Below are 23,911 nucleotides of genomic sequence, written 5' to 3'. Positions count from 1 at the left end.
GGCTAGGGAGCTGTCAGATTCCAGGGTACAGCACCCGAGAAACCTCTTGGACTTCCTGACGCTTGGATACAGACCCTGCAACCTCTAGGATTAGTGCCGCAGACTCTTACTTGTCCAGCAGTTCCGAGTTGGCCAAGACATGGAAAGAGCAGGGACGCCGGTTTAAGGTCTTCGTCTCCCGCGGTCGGAGGGGTGGAACCGGTGCACGGTGGCTCATGTTTTTTGGGGTGGAAAGGAGGGCAACCCGCCCTGCAAAGAGGCAGAGGAACCGTAGGTTTTGTTGGAGGACTGTCCTGGAAGAAATATTCTGCTGCGTCAAGGGAGCGCGGGACAAGGAGAGCTGTCCTGGTGAGAAGAGAGCTCGGGAGCTGCTCATCGAAAACGAGGTAAGAGAGGCAGCCAGGATCCGGCGACTCGGGAGACCCGGACGGGCGGCGACAAATCGCTCGGATACTCTTCTTTTTTGGGGAAAGAATTCCCAAGTCGCTCTAAAGCAGATTTCACACCCATTAGCAACAGCGGCACTGAAATAATATCGTGGCCGTGTAACTATTAACGGGGTTATGATGCGGCCGGCAGCGATGCTGCTCGTGACGGGGGCAGTGCTTCTTCTTAAATAAGATTTCTCCGTATATTCGGATAATAATGCTGTCTGGTTAGTTAATAGCGAGCATCCGACCCCCCCCCCCGCCTTATCTTAAAGGGCTGTTAGCGCAGCAGCCGTAAAGCAATACCTTAGCCAATTAATAGAAACACAGGATCTGACTGTCTTACACATTATTTCCACCTACGATAAGACCGAAAATCCTGCTTGGTCCTTGGCCTTGACCTATGTCCAAGACAGCTTTATGTCTATAAAGGATTGACCTCTACCACATCTGCTGGAAGGCTGTTTCACCGACCTACTGCTTGCTTAAGGAAGGAGTCCTTTCTAACATCGCACCTACCCCTCGAATTTTGGGCCATGATCTCTCGTCTTATCATTTCTCTGACTTTGAAATATACACTTCCTCTGGTCCACGTTTAACCCCTTACGTATTTCAATGTGTCTTTAATGCCAATTCAGAAGTTAGGACGTGAAAACAAAAGTTAAAATTGTTTTAATTCACTTTTTGCCCAACTTGAAATGATATTATCTTTACCCCCATCTGGGACGGAACAAATCGGATCTGTTATAATTGTTTGGTCTTAATCGTGATTTATTTTGACTCATTTTATTACTATGTAACTATTTTGTAACTATGTTACAGATATATAACTTTTAACCAACGTATTGACAAAGTCACAGCAAGAAGAAATGGAGGATGCCAGGCATTGTGTAGCTGAAATTTCATATATTAAACATACCTGGGAACTATCAGGGTTTGCCCCTGACTCTCGGGGGTTTTTGCCCCAATCTTAGGGGGAGGAGGACAAATTCTCAGGGCCACACCGTCTGGAACAGACTCTTCCTATTCTACACTGCTGGGATCATATGTAAGACTCCCAGATTGATGCTTTGGCTACCAGTCTGGTATGGTTGATATCCCTGCTTGAAAGCAGGTGGCTCAATTAAGTGTACCTTTAAATCATTACGTGTAAAGGATTCCCCGAGGATTGGTATTAGAGCCATTTGGTTAACCCATTTGGCGAGTCACTGCATGGCATCTTCACAATGGGCTATGAAAGGGTTAATATTTTAAGAGGATCAGCGTCGGCTCTGATTTAGAAAGTTGCCAGGTATGATAATAAAGGATTGTCGCAATTTGTGAATGAAGTCAGATACAATACCCGGCTCTTCTCTCTCTTAAAGGGGAATGGTGGCGAAAGAATGAATTGCCAGCCGGCGGACAGTATCAGCAATGAAGAGACTATAGAGGACGGTAAGTAACAGAATAGATTGTCCGGGATGGACGGATTATTATTACACTATGTCCAAAGCTGTATCCAAAGATTTCTCGTGTATCTGCGGTGGGATGCGTTTAGCAGGGAACATGCGACACTAGGGGGGCAAAAAGTTTTCTAAAGAGGGTAATTAAAAAGTGTATTGATTGGTTAAAGATAGACTGCGAAAAACTCTTATAGCGCCTTATAAGAGATCTTATAGCATTTTGCTGCCCTGTTGTGGAAATTGCTTACCCCCTACTACTAATGGCAGGGCTGCCTTTAACTTTAAAGGGGTCTTTGTCTCTGGGGGTCCCCCATGTTGGTTTTCTCAGCACTCCAGCTCTATATTTCCATCTCCCCCATTACATTAGTTCCCTCTATCACAGCATTTCTCCATCTCCTCTTGACTTTCTCTGTATCCACCTCCATCAGTCGCAAATGCAACTGCTGTGGGCCCTTGAGCTTGGGCCCTAGGCAACTGCCCCTTTTGCCCTGCCTTACACACAACTCTTTTTCTTCTGTCCGTCTTGCTTAAGGAACACAGCCAACTGCACCCCCCACACACAAAAAGAAGAAAGCATGCGATCTAGTTTCACCCCCATTTGCCACCTTGACGTGCAAATGACAGCTTTACAAAGAAGGTCTCTTCTCTGTGTCACCCATGAGCCGCAGGTTCTTCCTGTTTGATGCCGTCACCCTGCGCTGGGAGGGGTAGACAACTTGTAATCGCGCTCCTGGTTATTATTAGAAGCTCAGATACTGAGTCACCTGTCTCTTCTTTTATTAACCTGTTTAATCATGCGGTCTGCCACTCGGAAATGGTAAACACAGGTTTGCGCCATTTTGGAGGAGGCAGATGCCCATGCGCAGGAGGGTACAGAAGAGACATGTCAGCACTCTGATACCAGCTGTCTGTGCTCCGTCAGGTTCACGGGGTGCGTGGTGGCACCGTGGGCTGGCGTGGGGTGTTTGGCGGCACTCAGGCGCAGTTATGGAAGCTGTACCTTGTAACCTACAAGGTGTGGCTGCGCGGAAGGGACGCCCAGTGGTACACAGATGCTTCTTGTCTCGGCGCACTTTAACTTAACAGTACGAAAGAGCTCTGTCGCTAATTCCCTCCCAGTGTACAGAGAGAGGAGAGGGAGGAGAAGATATTATATGGGTCCTGGAGACAGTCCAAGAGTTCAGACAGATTCCCAGGAGGGAGTGCATGTACGACGTATACACCAGAGCGCCTTTCTCATAGTAATATAACTGCAGCATATACAGCGCACAGCCATGAACTAGCTGTGTGAAGTGACATATACATGCATATGTACATACTAACAGTACAAACATATATGTACATGAAACATAGTCTCAGGAATGTAAATAAAGTTCATCACGTATGTATCTCGCCGTTGGCTGCTTAATAAGACTGATTCATATTTCTTGAGGGCGGGAGAAGTTTTCCCAGGTGATGTCACCTGAGGGGTGTGTCTATGCAAATAAGGACAGGTAGATAAAGAGAGGAGGATAAACAGGAATTGCCAGTTCTCTGTTCGTTGAGGTGCCCCCCCCCTCACCTAATCTCGGTACTGCTCGCCGGCACAGGTAGGAATTTGATCATTCTCTATCTGACCTGGAAGTCCTCGCTGGACATGATATACAGTAAGAGATTTGCCGTTTCTGTAAATGTGGAGGCTCGTATGATTCTGGCTGTTTCGTGGAATGTAATTCCGGAGAAGTACTTACCCTGCCTTCGGCATATGGATCCTGCGATGTAGCGATTCTGCTGAAGACTGATTTCAGATACTGAACTTTTTACACGGCTGCGTACGGGGCTTGGGGCTATCCTATAAAGGTGCAGTGTCAGCATTTAGTGTGCCGTTCCTGCGCGTAAGATGTGGATGAAGTGCTTAAAGTTCAAGTTCCTTCTAAAAGTTACAGAGGGATATTTCTAATACGCATAGGCTCGCCCTATATTCATATGTTTTTTATATGGTTCATTCGCAAATAATGTGGCTACAAGGGCAATCTGTACACACCTTGCCCATTTTATATAATATACAGCCTGGGTATATAGTATTCACGCCCCATGAGGTGCAGTGGATGTCTATAAGGATGTGTTATAAATCACGTTTAGTGCACTATATAAGGATGTGGTTTAGATTGTATAGGACAAATTTAAAAAAAATATATCTATGAAGGCATATCTAGGGGTTAAGACCAAAGCTGAAGAAAAGATTTAAAAGGTCATGGCTAATGTATGAGATACAGTACTCGTTGAGCATTTGGGGTACATGGTATACAGTCTCTGGTCTATAGGAGATTGTAGTGAAGCTGTTGTCTTTGGTGGTCATGTCAACAATTGTTCCAGGTTGTATCCTGCTATATGTGATGCCATACATAAGATATATTTGATATAATGTAATGTAAACATGTATGGGATAGACATACGGATATCTTCACTGTGAGACAAGACCAAGACGGAATGAACTTTGAGTCTTTAGAGTAGAAGTAACAGGCAGAGTAGATGCGCTGAATGGTTCTTATCTACCATCAAAGTCTATTATTCTATATAAATTACAGTTCATTGGCACAACCCAAACCTGCTATGCTTGGCTTAGGGCATCCACATGGTACAGGTCTAACTGCCAGGCATCACCTGTGTCTAATTTACCAAACAATGGATTACGTGGACCACAGGATGCAAATTGAGTCAAGAGCGTTTATGACCCATCCAACAAAGTCTGGTGGACCAGGGCTAGACAATCCCACTTTAATGTAACATACAGACCATGAACCCAAGGCATTAAAGCTCATGAGGTTGACTTGGTTTTATTGGTGGAACACATTTTGTCTAGAAGACGTACTCTGAAGTCAGTATGACTGAGTCAGAAGTAAAAGATCAAGGATGCGAGCAACCCTATGGCCTGTCACGTAAACACCATTCTCATGGATGAGCAAAACACCATCTCCACATACTTTAGGTTACCATTTACAGGAGAACAGTACATGTGAAGACCCTAAATCCAGAGACAACCCACAAAGACAACCTCCCAGCGTCACTGAAACATGATTAGGTTGTTATGCCAATGGGCATCTGTTGTAGGGGGCAAGAAGGGGCATTTGCCCCTCCTGGAAATTCTCACATGGCACATTGGGCAACTAACCTGATCTAAAGTGATGCCACCTTGTGCACTGGTGATATTATTATAGTATGGACAGTATATACAGAGTTATGGTATAGTGTATGAGGTAAGTACAATGATCGCCGTGTACAGGATGTCATGTATGAGGAAAGAGCTATGTTTATAACATGTATAGAATGTTAATATATATATATATAGCGTGCAAATGTAATGTCCATCACATGCAGGCTGTAGTCCGGTACTAAGGTTACCATGTTTTGAGAGGAATGAAGAGCTGGTCGTGCTACATTTTCCATCGGAGCATTACTGGTTATTAGTTATATTTTAGTGGCTTGTTGTGGTGATTATTTAGCGCAATGTTTTAAAAGTGGCCTTATCGCCATGACAACACTGGAATTTCCCTGCTGATGTATGAGGTAATGCATGTAGCGCAGACTGTATGAGGTAATGGTAACGTATGTAGAGCGCAGGTTATAGTGTATGAGGTAAAGATAATGTACGTAGCATGCAGGCTGTAGTGTATGAGGTAATGTATGTAGCACAGACTGTAGAGTATGAGGTAATGGTAACGTATGTAGAACGCAGGTTATAGTGTATGAGGTAAAGGTAATGTTTCTGGTGCTTTATACATAAAAGACAATAATCACATAACTAAGATCACAGATTAAGCAGTAGGTGCTTGGGGCCCACAGTGGTGTACAGGGCCACTTGAAAGGACGTGGAAGGGGTGAGATACAAAATTTGAAAGTAATTTTGAGGTTCAGATGTTTGAAGGACTCCAAGGCTGCATATAAATGGAGCCAGGCAGCAATAGATAGGTGTCGCTTCCAAGAAGAGCGGGTTCTCCCAATGATTATTCTATGGAATATGAGTGGGTACAGAATTTTCCAGTAAGAAGCCAAAAATGTAGCGCAGAGGAGATGGATAATTAGTGATCTGTTGTATTAGAGGAGGAAGGATACATTTAGGAGAAGTTTGCCATCGGTTCCCTGACCAGTGGGTATGAAGTGGGTATTTCCATCATAAGTAGAACAGAGTTTTTCAATGCCACGCTTCATCCGTCCATCTGGTCGTTTGGCGTTGTGTGCCATAGTGTATCGCCTTAGCTACAAAATCTGTCCTCCTCCCAGAGACCTTCCCACAGATGAAAACAACTTGCCCCAAACAAATGGCTATTTATACGGGCTCCTCTAAAGTTTTATTTGAACTGTTGGCCATATGGGGTTTGCAATATATATATTGGGAAAGGATTATGGGGAGGTCAACCCTAAGCGAGTTAATGTAAAGCACATTTTGGTTGAGGCCTTCTTTCATTATGTGAAGAACATGGTAGTGTCCACATAGTCATGTCGGCTTTTGACACACAAGAGCCATCATTTCTTCTACCGTGATTTGCGGTATAAAAGTTTTAAGGCAAGAACCGGTAGATGCTTTTAGCAAATAGACCATTTGAAGGTTTAGTGGTCTGCTGTGCTATGGATCGGTGAGGAACCGAGGATCAACTTTGGCGACCTGTCTACTTCTAGGACATTAGCGCGTGTGACTTCGGTGTCCATTCTCTTTGTGCCCCTCCAAGCAAAGAGACATTACTGCGCTACGGAGCACAAAACGGTTGAGGGGTAGACAGAAAAAAAAAAAAGACGATGTATGCGAAGGTAAGAAGAGAGCGATACTAAAAGAAATACCGCACTATGAGGTGAGCATCCGGGAAACGCGTTAATCTGCAGGAAGACAAAGGGTAATGCCGGGGTAATTATTACCATTGATGGCGGTGTCAGAAATGTAGTTCGCTGAGATTAACGATTGAACGACTGGCGGTTTATAGACAGTCTTGTTATGGCTGTGCCTCGGGACCGCGTTAATCCAGCCTATTATTTACTCTATCAAAGTAGATTTATTAGTGCGGCAATGGAAGGGAAGGAGAAAAGCAGTTTAAATTTTCCTGGCCCCGTGCGACGGGACACCCTGCTGTCGCGGTACGACGTGTCTCCATAGGAACTGGGGCTATGGAGGGATTATTGGCATTAACCCTTAGGGTGCTAGGGGGCCAAGCTCTGCATGAAACACCCCTCTGGCCCTCACTGTTGCACGATGCTTGCTTACACAATATGTATTTACGGTGGATGCGGAAAGGTCACCCTCACTTTTTAACCCTCTCACTGCCAACAGTGAACGGGGGGGTCCCTCACTCATGTGCCCCTTTTGCTCCATTCTTTAGCTTGGGGCTTTCTTATAAAAGATCTGTGCAGACCTCTATGGTTCGCCTTCCGCAACGGCTCGCACCACCAATGGCCCTTATTGATAAGGTATTTTCCCACCCTAAGGCGGACATAGAACACGGATGTGAACGATGTATTTTGTATAATTATTCCTAGTGCCCTGGCGGAGGCAGCCATAACTACATCGCTATGATATAAACACACATATAGAACACGAATGAATATAACGGTATGGGAGAAAACATGCCGGGTGCCATTCTGCTGACAAATGGAGATTCACTAAGCAACGGAACCCGTGGGGGGGAAAGATATTCATGTTACAGATGGGAAAGGGAGAGCTTTCCAGATCGGCCAAGCACCTCCTGGACCCAACGCAGACCTTGCTATATTTGAAATGGTCCATCATTTATTATCCGACTCATCCAATTCCATCCGATCTCTCGGGATAAAGACATCTGTATGTAACTGCTCCTCAAACCTACGACTATGAGCAACGATGTCGGTTTGCACTACACCTGTTTACGAGACGTCGTTGGATCTTTGTTTGTGATTTGAGAAACAATTAGAAAAGCTGGAGGGCTCGTCGTACAAAGAAACCAAAAAATATATATTTTATCTTACGAGAAAAAATTGTGTTTGAAGTTAGAGATGTTTGGCCTCCATGCTTTCTACTTATTATCAGCCATTGGAAATCTAGGGCTTGGATTCAGACACTCGGCAGTAGGCAGTTCTAGATTTCTCAGCCTGTGGCAAACGCGTTTATTTAAAGAAAGACATAATAATATGGGTTCCGTGTTAGTAAATTGTAATGTATGGAGTATTTGGTTGAAGAAGGCCAGTGTTAACAAAGAATAGTGTTCCTCTGTGTTAATACCCATCGCCGTTACACCAGATGCATTTTCTGTGTTTTAGAATGTTTTAGCCTATTTAGGGTCATAAATCCAATAACTCAGTGATGTTTAACCAAAAGGCAGCTATCAGGCATCCAAAGGCCTCTGTGGGGTTCCTGGCCGCACAGAGAAGATTGTAAGCTCCTAGGAGCAGGGCCCTCCTCACCTATTGCTTCTGTAAGTCATATGCCACTTGTTATGTCCTGTCTACCTGTTGTACAGCGCTACGGAATATGATGGCGCTTTATAAACCAATAAATAATAATACTGAGCTTTGACGGTATACTGACGGGAAGGGCAGACTGCTTGCCCTCCAGATCTGGCCTCGATGCCGTCTGTAACCCTACTCTGGGTAGTGTCTGACTCTGTTTGGAATGCATGTTGTGAAACCCAAGCTCTTGCTGCATCATGCCAGCTGCTCAATATATATACCCCTAAAAAATAGCAGCACTGGGGAGGAACAAGTCTCATGCTCTGGTGAAACACACACAGACGCACAGTTCTGATGTAAACATTCACTTTTTTCTATAAGATCATGTATTATGACGCTCCACGGTGCAGAAAGTGCTTTGTAAGGTAGGTGGATGATCCTTGCGAGTTTAATATTCATGTAGCGAGTATTCTGAATACATTTATAGACTGGCTCTGACAACACGGCCATCCATGATAGAGATTGTGGCTTGCACACCTAATTAAACCCTCCCAAACCTACTTTTTACAGTTCGCCATACTTACTAAACCATACAATGGCTCCAACCGACTAAATGAGTAATATAAATGCATTGGAAGCCCACCGAATGCATGCGCCAGTGGGGGCAGCCATCTAAACTGCACGTTCCCCGCTCTCCGGAGGCGCGACGGTCCCTTACCCCCCAAAACTATCAAACTGATTGAAAACGCCAAAAACACAAGCTTTATACAGCTTTAAGACATCGATTTAATGATGTGAGAAGCTGCTTCTATTTAATCGCCAAAGTGATGTTGCTAAACAGGACTATTTAGGATTTCTTCCTGTGCGTTTATTTCGCTCCCCAGTCCGGACACAAAAAGAAGATGCGCTTTGGGGGTTTTGGGCACAAACCCTCCCCCCCTTTAAATTAGCGTGTATTTAGTCCATTGAACATTGTGCAGTCAGAATGTGTGTGTATAGTTGTGTCCCATTGTACAGGGCTACGGGCTATGATGCCGCTATATAAAATATTAAATAATAATAATAAGTTTTACTTTACAGAGTGGGGGGTAGATGCATGAAACAGCCTCCCATCATAAGTTGTAGAGGCTAATACAGCGAGGCATGGTATAAGCATAAAACTATGCCAAATAAAACGGGCGGCCTTGATGAGCCAAATAGTTCTATTTTTCAATGTCCGCCATTCTTTTTCAAAGACAAGCAATTCCTCGTTTGCCCACAGGGGGCACTGTGGACAATGTGCAGCCATGTCTTTAGAAGGCCTGCCTATCTATCCTTTCCAAGGTCCCTCTGTGGGATTGCTCTGCATGCTTGCCAGGTGAGTTGCTTGGTGTTTTGGCCACAATTGTTCCCTATGTGTCGATTTAATGGTTAGTTTGTTGTTTGCGGTGAGGATCGTGGGGTTGATAATTTGCTGGGCTTGGCCCTAAACTGAAAGTCTCCAGCCTGTCTCGGTTTAGTCCTATAAGATATTTAGGTTATTGCTCCATGATAGGAGAATTGGTTTCCCGCTTGACAAAAATGTCAGTCAAGGATGTGGTTTTTTACTCTTTCTGTATTCACCAAATCAAATAAGGCCACCAATGCATAGAAAGTAGGGGTATAGCCGCCAAAAGCCCCCCGCTTCTGGGGCAGTCTGGTTCCGTGTTGTGAATATATAAACGCCGAGCTTATGATTAAATCCAGATTTACGTATTTGTGTTAAGCCTAAGATCTCCTTAATGCCCCTGAAACTGAGCAATGGTTTATGAGCTTAGATTTAAAACATTTTAGAAGATTTCAGGCCAAGAATCCTTCTACCTGGGGAAGGGGCAATGCAAAGACGGAACAGGTGGGATAAATATGGCTCCGTATCTCCCAAATGGCTCTGTTTCGGAGACACAGTCACGCTGTGGAACCCGAGTCCCTCTCTCCCGCTTTCTTCCCCTGATTCCCCCTCTTTTCTGGGATCTCTGAATGTTTGCCGGGGATCTCAGGGTTCTACAGCCCTAAAAGCAACAACGATGATGATGATGATGATACATATAAACAAAACAAAAAATAGTTAAAATAAATAAACATTGTAACTTCAATACCTTTCTTAACTACTTGAATAGCTTTGTTCGGTCACAAGGCCACCTAAAAAGTATTGGGGAAACCCCCTAGCCACGCTGCTAGCCACGCCCCCTAAAACAAAAGTTGCCCCTCTTCAGCCAGGCGCAATATCGGGAAGTATGGTGTAGGTAGAAACAAGGTACTGCGGTCTATTCACTAAAGGGAGAGCTGGCAGTGGAGTTGCCGGTGAAGAACCAACGCTGGCAAATGTCTCCAAAAAGTGCTATGCTGGCCCTGTGTAATGCATAGTTTAATGGGTATAGGAGGAAGCCTAATTGATTATACTATGCATTATACAGGGCCAGCTGATCTCTTCCTGCTGCAGAAGCTGGCTGGTGTTGGCCCATTATAATGTATAATGAAGTCAAAGAACTGAAACCACGACTCTCCCTTTAGTGAATAAACCCCGCTGTGTGTATCGCCATTGGGGAACGGGTAGACCGCGATAGATGCGTCACAGCGTTTCCCTTCCCCAACACCTATAGGTAGACTTTGGATCAGCCGCTTCACTGCCTGCCTCCCCCGGCCCTGGTCTCTTACATTATAACAAAGGGTCACTTCTTCACGCAGGAGAATCGAGTCAATGATTAACTCTTTTGGCGCCGCAGGATATATGGAGAACGAAAAACTTACTTTCTTAACCCTATACTGCCAAATTAGACTGCTGTGTCCCGATTACAAAAAAAAACCTTGCGGCCTTAGCCCTACTTCCTATTACGCTTTAGTTAATCAGTGACTCTCCTACCCTCCAACACCGTGTGTCTGTATCACGTAACAGACAGAACAAAGGGAACAGGAATTAAATGTACGACGTACGGTATGTCTGAAACAGCCTGTACCCATTCTCAACCTCCCTGCACGTAACACCTTCCGTGTCGGTACCGTATACCCAACATAAACAGTGCGCATGCACAACATAGAGGGGGTCCTACAGGTACCGTATACCCAACATAAACCGTGCGCATGCACAGCATAGAGGGGGTCGTACGGGTACCATATACCGAACATAAACAGTGCGCATGCACAGCATAGAGGGGGCTGTACGGGTACCGTATACCCAACATAAACACTGCGCATGCACAGCATAGAGGGGGTGGTACGGGTACCGTATACCCGACATAAACAATGTGCATGCACAGCATAGAGGGGGTGGTACGGGTACCGTAATACCGAACATAAACAGTGCGCATGCACAGCATAGAGGGGGTCGCACGGGTTATCAATGCTCTGACTCTATAGAAGAAATACACAAGGGCCCGGGTACTTACTAAACAAACATAGCCCTGCTTATCCGACTGTGTGTCCGGAACATATAGATGAATCTATATAAAGAACATGTGGGGTTTGGTGCCCTGCCCTGTGACTGTTAAGATAACGTATACAGGGCACAGCGCCGAGACTATAGACAGGTTATATGCATCTCTCGTTTTACTCTGCACTTACACCGCTATGGTTATTGATAATAAATGTCTTTTTTTCGGCGTAGCGCGGGGTCGGGTAAATGTGATGAATCATTTCAGGATGTTTTTTGGCACTGTTCGGAGGAAGACACACCCGACCCCGTAGCGGTGTAAGGCATCCCGTATACCTGGGGCAATGGCACACCTTCTGCAGGCTCCAGCTACAACACTTCATTGTTCCCCTCAGACGGTCTATGACGAAAGCTCCGCTTCCTCCATGAGCGCTCGCTTAACCCCTGTTTGCTGAGAGTATCTGCATTTCTCGGCACTGTGTGTGATATCGGTGTTTGCAGCGCTGTACAGCACAAATGCAATGTACACGGACTTTAAACAATGTAACTGTATTACACATTCGTTTGTTTAATAGAATATGAGTGTTCCATAACCCATGCGATATGTAGCAGTAATAATATTGTGCACGCGCCGCACGTAGCACTGACACGCCATTGTTAAAATGTTACATATAGCTGTCATTTTAATATTCTGACACACCGGGCGCTGAGACGGCAAGGCAGACATTGTAACGAGAATATTATAAATCACATTGTAGTAAATGTGTCGCGGCTGTAGCGAGGCTTTTGCGACTGTAGCGAGGCTGTCGCGGGGGTTTATGCGTGTGGCCTTTGCTACAATGAAACCCTGCTTGCCCAAGCAGTCCCTAACCTTCTGTCGCATCCCCCTTAACCTCCTAATAGATTGTAAGCCCTCATCCCCTCTATGCCAGCGCGTCTCGTGTGTCAGCACGCGGTTAGCTTTGCTTTCTTCCTAACAGAGCTCTAGAATCCGCTGCCATTCTATGAAAGTGTAATAATCGGAATATCCGTCACCGTTTCATTGAGTTATTGTGGCTACGGTTACATAGCGGTGCCGGTTACGCTGTAGCAGGACTATTGAGGCTACAGTTACACAGCAGTGACGGATTGTTGTAGGGGTTTTGTATAACACATATAGGGTCATTCTTGCGCTTGTACAGTGAGAGAACCTGACGCGTTTCGCCGTAACCCTTTATCCGAGGGCCGGAAGGTTTTAATAGTATTATACCCCACATTTCTCGTTCCTCTACCATGCATTGTATTCCAGGCCAGATTTTTGCTTGTAGCAAATTAAATATTTGCTTTAAACTATTTCAGTCCCTTTTAAAAAGTTATATTTTCCCCAAGTCATGCATGACAAGCTACGCTTGCTTCAAATAATCCACATTGTTGAAGTGGCACTGCTTGTCTGAAATAGCAAACGATATACAGAATGTCGCATTCGTTATACAGGAACAAAGCGCGTTCTTTGGGTATTTTTATTACACGACATTCTGTGTCTTCCATCCATCCACCTGCCTGCATCTCCCCTCCGTCCATCGTCCAGCTCCATTCACAGGGAGGAGGGAAGGCATTGCTTATTCTGCTATTATCACCCTCTATAAATCCATTCATTTTATGATTTCTTCCAATCCACCCCAATGCCACTCGCTTCTCTTCTGTTCTTCTTTAAGCTGCACTCAGTTCTGTAACTAGCTCTCAAGGAATCCCCAAGCTGAGTGACTCTCACCAATACCTCCGTCCTACTTTGTCTCCTTAAACATCTTTCCCCTTTTCCGACGCATCTACTTCACCACTCGCTGATCTGCTTGCATGCTTCCGACCCCCCCCCCTCCCCCAAGCTTGTCACCATAACCTACTCTCTCCCGCTGTCCCGGACAGAGATTACTCTCACACTCCCCTATCTCCGGCAAAAGAAGCCTGGGCCTCTTATCCTACTTAATGGCCTTGGCTTTCAGTCTTGGCTCCGTCATGTCCACCTTCACTCCGCTAACTACCGCCCGACCAAAGCGACCTCTCCCAGAGCTTCTGTGTCCACCTTCCCTTCTCTTTCTTGCAGATTCCTTCCTGCCTTTGTTATCTTTGTGATCAGAGTATTAATATTTTATTGATGGAGGACGCAGGCTATGTGGATCACGTTGGAAGAGGATCCCTGCGTGTGCCGCGTATGGTCTGATTAAATGTTTGAGAAAGGGTTAATGGTTTTAGTGTCGACAATCCTGCAGACACTTCAGGTTCCGCAAGAGGCCTGAAAAATGCAAACTGTCTCGTTTCTTTTGTGTGAGCGCCGTCAGAACACTTGGGTCGCATACCTGACTTAACCTCTCCCGTGCTGAATCATTCCTAGAAATTCCGTCTTATAGCGAGATACCCGATCCGTGCGCGATACGCGAGCGCGCTTCGCTTGCCCTCTTTAAGTCCCCTTACGGGTTTAGTGTCTGGTAACTGTTGAGATGAGGTTGTTATACACAGAGTTCACCAAACGTACGGCGCTCGGGCTGTTTGCTCAGTACTGCGTGTTCAGTGGAGCTTAAACGGGGAATTTCCAGTTGCCATTTGCAGGGATTAGATGGTCGGGAGGTTGGTTGCTATCAGTCTGCTGCCTGATAACCGAATCAATAGGAAAAATGTAGATGGGCGAGCGATCTTTAGACGGGATCAGCTGCCTGCGCTTCTTTGGTGCCGTATTGAATCTTTAAATTAAGGAAAATAAGGAGCTTACTTTGGACTGCGTCCTAGAGGTGCAGTCCATGTCTTATTGAGAATAGCGTATATCCCATGCATGTTATAAGTTCCCTCGCTGTATTATCCTCTACCACTTCTGATGGGAGCTTGTTCCGTTTATCTACCTCCCACTATGTGACCAGCCAGTTAGAATATGCCCCCTTGTTTTACCATTTCTCTTCTGAAATAAACCTCCGTCCTGTGCTTTTGTGAAACCCATTTAAGTATCTAAATGTTTCTATCACGTCTCCTCTCTTCTTTACTCCAAGCTGTACGTATTGAAATCCCCTCTATTTTTTTTCCTTTGGTTTCCTTGCTTAATTGTAGTCCTTGATGGCATCATATAGGTGCCAGGAGGTAGTTAGCAGGTGGATCTATAGGGGGCTTGTTAAGGAGAATGTGTTGCTGGTGGAACGCTGGAGTCCTTAGTCAAAGATGATGCTTTGTTTTCTGTAATGTGGCTGATAGAAGGCATTTGGGAGCTCATATGGACTTCATATGGAAACTTATATTGTAGACAAAGTCTATACATTTGAGGGTTGTGGAGATGACCACCACACCAACAATGTGCCGAGTCGCACCGAGTTTGACCAAACACCATGGTCCTCTACAGCTGACGGCCAAAACAGGAATCAGGAGGGTCTAACCCCCCCCCACCAAATGCAAAGCATCCACTTAGTAATAAGAAAAACAAATTAGAAGGAATGCCGGTGGGTTATACGCAAAACCACAAAATAATTTTAGTTCCATTAAAAAAACAGCGATTGTAACGATATCATTCAAATAAACGGACAGGCCTTTTGTCCCTTAATGACTTCGTCAAACAAGTTTCTCGTTCCCTACTAGTTTGTTTGGAATGACACCAATGACCGGTAAAGGTGTCTTTAAAACGGATGACTTCTTGATGACGCTGATGAGTTTTTTTTCCCAGTTCCGACATTAACGATGGGTACGTTAGTTTGTAATCGTATACGTGGTGTAGCTCCAGTTTTGAAAGCAGATACGTTATGAGCCCAGACTCCTATCTGACGGAGTGGCGATCGACCAGGGATATTGTGTTACGTGCGAGTGATACGAAAGGCACTCTTGAGTGTATGAAGCGGAAAGTGTTAACCGAGCAGGTATCCGGAGGGCCTGCCTCCCTCTGAGTTACATTTTAAACCCGGGAGGAGCGAGGCAGGTCGGGTGCAGGTCACAGCGTGGAAGGAAAATTAGCTGAAGAAGCAGAATCCATGCCAACAGTGAAAGCCAAACAGCAACCTGGAGCTTTAAAGACGCAGCTTTCATGGAAAAGCTCCATTCGCCGCAAGCCGTGCCGCTTTGGCGTAAGTTCCTCGCCAATGGCCGCGCCGCGAGATCACCGCGGGAACTTGCGTCACGTTACACGACAGATCTAACCGCAAAGGTATACCGAGCCAACCTTTGGTCCTCCTCTTCTGTTGCGCGTTCCGAAGCACACGGAAGAAGAGTCTAGTATGAGAAGTTGGTATAATTGACTTGATATACCAGTTCAAAAACAAACCGCAGAATGTGTGACCTCCGCGCCGTCGGAGAAGTTACGCACGTAGAAAAGCTTCTAAAATCCATTACGTTCCGGCGTTTTCAGATATCTGCCGTTCTTCCAGGTGGCAGACACGGCCTGAGCAATCTGATAAGACACCCTTAAGATTAACACAATGGGTTTGTGCTTTTGTGAGTTTGACCAGATGTTGTCTCTGTCCTCCAGGGGGTAACATGGATTTGGAGGCACTGGAGAGCAGTCACAGCCCTGCTCCAGACAACCCATACGAGCGGGAAGGATGCACAAACCGTAGCCCCTTACCGCAGAGGGGGCTGCCGGAAAAAGAGGTGAAGAGGTCACAGCCGCTACTTATAAACAGTAGCAGGTGGGGGTAAGTGGCAGAATCGCACGCATCCCTTTAATTAGGTAACTCGCTATCAATACCGAGAAATCCAGGGTAGATGACGGCAAGCAGATGAAGTGCCCGCTTACAAATATCCCGGCTGACGTCCCAATAGTCTGTGATTTGATTGGTGGTTGTTCTCCGCGCATGGAACGGGAGAAGATGTTTGACTCCGGTGCTAGACCTTTTTGGTGTATTGGGCGATTATGTCATACGGGAGGGCTATCCGATTCAAATGTTTCCGTGTCTTGTGTGCTTTCCAGGAGACTGCGAGATGACGAGATGAGGTCCTCATCCCTCCCCGACATCCCAAATCCTTTCCCTGAGCTCTGTAACTCCTCTCCCATATTAAGCAACACCCCAACCAGTCGCTCCTCGCAGGAAGGGGGTCCGCATGTAAGTACAACGGACCCATCTGATGGACGTCATTATTTATGTATAACGTTAAAGTTACTGAAAATATGCAGTTAAACTCAACTTCCAGGACATTATCGTTATAAGGAACCTGCTGGTGAAACCTCATATGTGTCAAGATCCGTGTATCCCCATAAAACATTTGTGCACCGTGCAAGTTTCGCTTCTTTATTGGCCGACCTTGCCTTCAGATACTATATCTCACAGACATTGAAATTGCTTCGCCTTACAGTAATCTAGATATTGATTGTAGCTGATACATGCCTCCTTTTCCAGGTGGTGAAGGTATACAGTGAAGACGGCACATGCCGCTCCTTGGAGGTGACGGCGGGGGCCACAGCGCGACACATCTGCGATATGCTGGTGGAGAAAGTCCACTGCCTGAGTGACGAGAGCTGGTCTGTGGTGGAGCTGCATCCCCACCTGGGGCTCGGTAAGAACGTAGGAACCCGAAATTCACTGGGAAACCTCAAGAAATAATACGGCTCCATCTAATGTATAGATCTTCATCCCATTGATATTTAAGTACCAGCAATATTTTGAATCCTTTTGTAGTTTTTTTTTTTTTTTTTTTGTAGTTTTTTTTTTGCGTCATGCAGCGTAGAGATAATTCCTGATCGTCACAGACAAAGCTATTGTTTCTCCTTCAAATAACTCGAGACGTAAGCACGGCCATTTAGTAGGGAGTGGGTATAGTCTAGCTGTTGGGTTTTACACCGCCTCCTTCTGTCGCCAAGACTGGCGCCCGGTGGCGTGCCAAGCAAGAGTGCGCGCCAGCCGCGTGAAACTTAAGCCTGGTACAATAACTGCGGTGTGACTGTTACTATAGGAATTCTATACGGTCGTCCCGCAAACAAAAGTAAACGCTCTGCAGTCACAGACTTTCCAGGTGTGATCATCCTTCCTCGCTCTGCCAACTATAAGGATTATCTCTCACTCCTGTGTTTTAGCCAGAAACTGAATTGTGAAATATGTTCTCGGCCTGAAACGCTAACGAAATAGAAAACATTATGTATTTACCGCTGAATTAAACCCCGGGAGGACTCAGCGGAGAGAGAGAGGAGCAATTTAATGCAAGGAACCATTTAAAGTCTGGCTTGATTTGATTCAGAAATGATATCTATTAAAATAATTCTGTGGAATGGAGGAATGTGAGTGAAAAGCCAAGTATTTAAAAATATATATATTTAACTCCCGCTATCATGATGCTCGCGTATTCACTAATCCTGGAGTTGAACGCTTTAAATCCCTGATTTCACTAAGTACGATAAGCTTCTTCTGCAAGAATGTCCAAGCTGGATCTGCGCAAAACATAATCTGAAATCGGTGCGATTTACTTTCAAGAAGTCGTCTAATTTTATCGATGCTTTATGAGGGGCCAACTCGGGGAGGAATAAGGAAGTATAATTAACACTGAAAAACACTTTGAACATTAAGAGTTTAAGAGTTTAGCAGTTCTGTCTTGGTTTGGGAGGATAGTCAGATGTGATCACAGAACCAGGAGGAGAAGCTTCTTTTGAGGTTGGCCCAATTCATAAGGAAGTCTGTGAAACTCCCTGACCTCTCCTGGTTTGGTGTTTGTGGCGCAATACCGTCCCTCAACATGATGTCCGCACCTCACGCTGTCTTCTTGTACCCTGATACAGAGCGCTGCCTTGAAGACCACGAGTCGGTGGTAGAGGTTCAAGCAATGTGGCCGGCTGGAGGAGACAGCAAATTTATCTTTCGCAAGAACTTCGCCAAGTATGAACTGTTCCAGGGATCCCCAGTGAGTATGGAGAGCATGAATCAGACGGAGTTCTAAGAGATTATACTTGGTATAAGAAGAGGTATAGCTGGGATTTGCTTAAGTCTGTCATGGCTCGCGGGTCCAGGTCGCCTCATTCCACACAATGACCGCTCGCCCACATATAAGCAGAGGAACGATAGAAGTTCTAGACTGTAAACTGTAGATTTTCCACTACATATTCTAATTATTGGTACACCAATCTTCAAGCATGCCTCAAATTATCCGTATCGTCCATGATTAGGGCTGGAATCGTAAATAACCGATCTGCAGACTTTTCTATTCTTGGTGAGGATTTTGAGCACGTAGCGTTATTCTGTTACCGTCTTAACCTTGTCTACGTTTGTTTGGTGAAAACTATCTCCTCTTCTTCCAGTACGCCTTGTTTCCGGAGGACATGGTTGGAGGGAATTTAGAAGCGCACAAAGGACTCTCTCACTCGGAGCTAATACAGGTAGCTACGTGATAGGTGTGGGCACGAAACATGGCGTATCTTGTACCGGACACCTTGGACACCGACTGATAACCCCGTCTAACAAAGTGTTGGTTCACCATGTACTGAAATACCGAGGCCTTCTGTGCGGTGTCTGGACTGCTTACTGAGACGGAACCCGAGCGGTTAAGGATATCGTAAAGATAGAACGCAGCCAGATGATATCTCGCCTCGACCAGCTAGACGCGTTTCCCGGCACCATCGGGACTTAAACCTCTTTATTCTTCTTCTTTGTGACAGAACTTTTTGAACTCGGGCAGCTGGCCAGAGATCCAGGGTTATTTACACATGAAGGAGAGCGGCCGAAAAGTCTGGAAGCGCTTTTACTTCTTCCTGCGAAGATCCGGTCTCTACTACTCCACCAAAGGAACGTCTAAGGCAAGATAAACGTTTATGAACGATGAGAGCGAGATTCTTGCATGAAGCCGTAGTACGAAGGAAGGCGAAACGTGACTTGTAGACACACCGGATTGCGTAACGGTGATGAGTCTTCCGCCGGTGTAGGAAACGGGGAAAGAATTTGCTGCAAGCTGACACCCTATAATTAACATTTCAGATGCTCTGAACCTAAGACTTTTTCTAAAAAAGAAATATTTTGTTTGTAGAACATCAGGGATCAGTCAACCCGCTACGAGCTCCCCACGAGACTCCGGCTTTATGAGAGATCAGGGTAGTGAGTTACAGAGAAGATAGTCGGTATTCCGGAGAAGAAGTGGTGTAGCTATCGCTAGGACAATGATTTGACCGGATTCCTTCATACCATTACACGTATTGATTCCCCTCTAAATATATTCTTGCGTCATTACAATGTAATTATCAATACTGCTTTCCGGCAATAAGCTATTGCGCAATTTCCTAATGACCCAAGATTCTCGCCAATAAGATCCGATACTTTGGCGATACCGATACAGCGTACCCTTCCCGGCAATGATGTCGCGTTCTATAGCATTGCCAACATTTTACCCGTTTCCCGCCAGTAAGTTCTCGTATTAGAGACTCGGTATTGAGCTGCACACCCAACGCCGAGATCTCCAAATCGGAAGCAGCATAAACTTATTATGAATTGATATAAGGACCTAAACTGTTTTACATACCACCAAAATGCAAGTACAATGTATACAATAGAAGACAGAATAAAGGGCAGGCACCCCGTGAGACCCCCCAGCATTTTGCTGCCTTTTATTAAGGGTGGGATCCGGATTGCTACGTAAGTAAACTTTTCTTCTAATTCTATTGTCTCCTCTCTTCCCAGGACCCTCGACACCTCCAGTATTTTGCCGATGTAAATGAATCCAATGCCTACTGCTTGACGCAGGGAAAGAAGCTTTACAATGCCCCCACGGACTTTGGTTTCTGTTTAAAGGTGTGTTGGGGAAAACATCTAGCCTATCGCTTTTACTTTGTCCGTCTCTCTGATATTTCCGACTCTTTGTTGTTGGATCTTCTGTAACGTTTGTTTTTGCGTCGGTCTCTCGACACCTTGTACCTGCCTGACCGCTCTCTGTCCCCCCCCCCCTCCGCAGCCTTACAAAATGCGGAGCGGCACTAAAGGTCTGAAGATATTATGTAGTGAAGATGAACAAGCGCGTACCTGCTGGCTCACGGCTATCCGTCTGTTCAAAGTGAGTTTTCCAGATCCCGATACTAATAAGAAGTCTCATCGCTAATGGCTTTGTTGACCTGAGATGAAACATCTCGCTTGCTCTTATTTGTGCAACAAAAACAATGTTGTTGATACTGAGACATGAACTTGGACAAAAGATACTACAGTGACTGATTGTGTTATTAATAAAATAAAATAAAAAAATAAATAATAATCAAATAATCATATATTTTACAGTACGGCGCTCAGCTGTATAAAAACTACCAGCTCTCCAGACGCAGTCCCCAGTCTTGGATGGAACCCAGTAAACAGGTAATGTAACAGATGCTGATCGCCGGTATTGTAACTGATGTTGGTGCAGCTGGCAATCACTTGGGTAGAGAGGCCGGCCAATATTTCTCACATCGCCATTTGGGAGAAACGCATGGCATAAAGCGAGGCCGTTCACTCATAAATATCTCCAGCAGCAATTCCTTTTTTTACTTGGGGTGCTGGCCCAGACCCACCCCAGTTCTATGCCCCCTCCCTTACTATTTACTATGCAGCGGGGAGCCCCTTACTGCTATCTGGGGTTGGGTGCTGAGTTCTGTGTTTCCCCCACAAGCAGTCGCTATGGACGGGTCACATGACGGCACTCTGTCCAATGGAGCCGCACAATGGGGCTAATCATGGAGATCTGTGCTGAAGGCAATGCATGCGCCGGTCTCGGCAAAAGTTCTATGTGTAAATACCCCACCGCTTCCCAGATCATTGTTACATTTTAGAGGCTTAGCAGCAGTCTGCGAAATGATGTCATCTACAGTTTCTAATATTTAGGGCAAAAGTAAAAAGAATAACCACATTAGCCTGCCTGACTTTACCTCGTGTGTGCTTTTTGCAGCGCAGTGCATCTGATAACACGATGGTCCCCATGGATTTCTCGGGGTGCACGGGTCGTGTTATAGAGAATCCTCTCGAAGCGTTGTCCGTGGCGTTGGAAGAGGCTCAGTCCTGGAGGGTGAGATGGTTTTTTGTTATGGAATTAATTCTTATGACATGGTAGATGTCCAGCGGGAGCCCAGATGTGACTTGAAGAGACTTTTCGAGCCTAACTTTTCCTCCTGTCGTTTAACCCCATAGACCCCAGTGGTCTGCTTGGTATAAATGCCAACTGATTTTAAGACAGTATTTCTCATGGTGTGATTTCTATGCAGTTACGATCACCGGGAAATAGTGTTTTGTGGCAAATGCCAGTCAATTGGAGGCTGATGCTGATTTTTAAATAAATTCTATGGTTTTACTTGGCCTCGGACGGACAGCCTTTCAGTTTTAAAGATCTGAGGCTCACACCATGCAAATTATTATTATTATATTAAGTCCACAATATTCTTCATTACGAATCTTCCAGAAAGGGACGTGACTTTCAGATCCTGTTATATGGCAAGCTACTTTTGGAACCATAAACTATGCCCTGTGGACTATTTTAAGGTCTGGCTTCACCCTGTCCCAGGGCTCTGTTCCAGAATAAAAATGGCGACGTTCCAAATTCTCCCGAAACACCTTCATCCCGCACTCCGATTGCACCCTCTACCGAAATCTCCCCTAGCGGCTCCGTCTAGAGATAAGAGAATTGGTCGGCATTTCTTTAACCCAGCATCTGGACTGCCTAGGAGTTTTAATTTTAATTTTTTTTGCAGAAAAAGACAACTCATCGTTATAGCCTGCCCACCCCGTGCCAGACCAGTCTAAACAGTGCAGGTAATGTCTGTCCGCGTGATTTCATCTTCCGTGAGCTTTAATAGCGCTCTCTCTAAGAACGAATGTCAACTTTCTCAGGAATTCACAAGACGCAGGCGTGGTATCATGGCCGGCTGTCACGAGACGAGACGCAGCGCCTCATCGCACAGCAAGGAATGGTGGATGGGTAAGTAGCTGCTGGTGAGATTGAGCTTCATACATGGTCATGAAGGACTGAACTGTGAGCTCGGGTATGAGCGTCACACGTGTGTGTGTGTGTGTGTGTATATGTATGATAGGGTATAATATATATATATATATTATACCCTTTCTTATAATACTCCTATCCTCTCGTTTGACGCAGAGTTTTCCTGGTGCGAGAGAGCACGAGAAACCCAAATGGATTTGTTTTGTCTTTGTGCCACACGCAGAAGATCAAACACTACCTCATCTTACCGGTACGTGCCTGACCTGACCTAGCCTGGGCCACAGCATTAACTACTCCTGGATATTGATTGGTGTATATGGCATAGTCCAAAGACATTAGTTGTACCCTTTAAATAGATAAGTTTATTTTAATCATTAAAATAACTTATTCTTCTTACAAAACTGTCAACCCTTTGCCCTCTTATCTCTTCGGTCTTTCATAATTGTAGCCTCGTGTTTTCTGCAACCTTACTAACCAAAGTCTAAATTTTATTTTACACATAGAATACGGGCCGTTTTAGTCCCAAATGCAGCCGTCGTAGATCGTAGACCCTCCATCGTTTATTGATAGTGATGCTTTATGGAATGGCGATTCAATTTGTGTTCTTTGGATTCTATTTCAGTGTGAAGAGGATGGCAAACCCTATTTCTCCATGGACGATGGGCAGACCAAGTTTGTTGACCTTATCCAACTGGTTGAGTTCCACCAAATCAACAGGGGGATCTTACCGTGTACCCTCAAGCACTACTGCACGTCGGTGGCATTATGATTGGGTCTTCTCCACCATGAATATCAGTCGTCATGAAGGAAATGACCAGCCCGCCATGTTTTTTTTTTTTTTTTATGGCTATTTCACCCTGAATGATCTGCCTACCAGCTTGAAGATACCACAGCTGCGGGATCATGCATGGTTGCAGCTTTTTAATGCCTGGATTTTCTCGGTGGCAATTGTTCTTTAAGCACCTAAATCCTCCTCTTAGTGGTATAATTTTATCAACCCATGGACTGAGGTTTTTTTCAGGATGTACAGTCGATAAGCTACAGTTGACTCCACATTGTTAAAAATCCTTTTGCAAGACTGTTAAATGGCTCAAGTACAGACAAAGAAAAGCTGTCGCTAATCTCTTGAAGTCGCTGAAAGCCATCAGGAATAAGGCACTCGGTGTCTGCCAAAGGATTGATGCTGGTGCCTGTTGATGAGAGCACTGTATTGTATATATCTACAAGGCCAGTTCATGTCTCATATTTTATATGATAAAGCTTATCTATATATTTTTTTGACTTTTATTTTCTCTTATTTTTGTACAAAACCCTCTAACCTCAGTCTACTTATGAAGAGAAACTGTTATTTATATGTACCCAGAGTCACGGAAATAAAAAATGTTCACTACCCAAAA

General features: G+C 45.1%; 1 protein-coding gene across 4 annotated transcripts; it reads left to right on the top strand.

The window, feature by feature from the left end:
* Nucleotides 1-23,911, top strand: GRB7 (growth factor receptor bound protein 7). 4 transcript variants are annotated; one of them, XM_053453672.1, is made up of 16 exons: nucleotides 1-386; nucleotides 1,793-1,862; nucleotides 16,117-16,276; nucleotides 16,558-16,690; nucleotides 16,985-17,141; nucleotides 18,355-18,476; nucleotides 18,871-18,948; nucleotides 19,228-19,365; nucleotides 20,240-20,350; nucleotides 20,511-20,609; nucleotides 20,828-20,902; nucleotides 21,471-21,587; nucleotides 22,267-22,327; nucleotides 22,406-22,493; nucleotides 22,671-22,764; nucleotides 23,137-23,911. In XM_053453672.1, the coding sequence occupies exons 1-16, from the start codon at nucleotides 216-218 to the stop codon at nucleotides 23,281-23,283; spliced, it is 1,821 nt and encodes a 606-aa protein (XP_053309647.1). In that variant the 5' UTR covers nucleotides 1-215; the 3' UTR covers nucleotides 23,284-23,911. The 4 variants fall into 4 exon arrangements, with proteins under 4 accessions (XP_053309647.1, XP_053309646.1, XP_053309648.1 ...); XM_053453671.1 differs by having other exon boundaries at nucleotides 16,117-16,282; XM_053453673.1 differs by lacking the exons at nucleotides 1-386; nucleotides 1,793-1,862 and adding an exon at nucleotides 3,369-3,459 and having other exon boundaries at nucleotides 16,117-16,282.

This window comes from Spea bombifrons, chromosome 13, assembly GCF_027358695.1.
Source record: "Spea bombifrons isolate aSpeBom1 chromosome 13, aSpeBom1.2.pri, whole genome shotgun sequence".
Taxonomy (NCBI): Eukaryota; Metazoa; Chordata; class Amphibia; order Anura; family Pelobatidae; genus Spea; species Spea bombifrons.
This window is presented reverse-complemented; position numbering and strand designations above follow the sequence as displayed.

Excerpts from the sequence above, each read along its gene's own strand:
- GRB7 (XM_053453671.1), top strand. The coding sequence starts at position 216 with ATGTTTTTTGGGGTGGAAAGGAGGGCAACCCGCCCTGCAAAGAGGCAG. Across the intron at positions 20,351-20,510 it reads ACTTTGGTTTCTGTTTAAAG|CCTTACAAAATGCGGAGCGG; the intron begins GTGTGTTGGGGA and ends CCCCCTCCGCAG. Across the intron at positions 22,765-23,136 it reads AACACTACCTCATCTTACCG|TGTGAAGAGGATGGCAAACC; the intron begins GTACGTGCCTGA and ends ATTCTATTTCAG.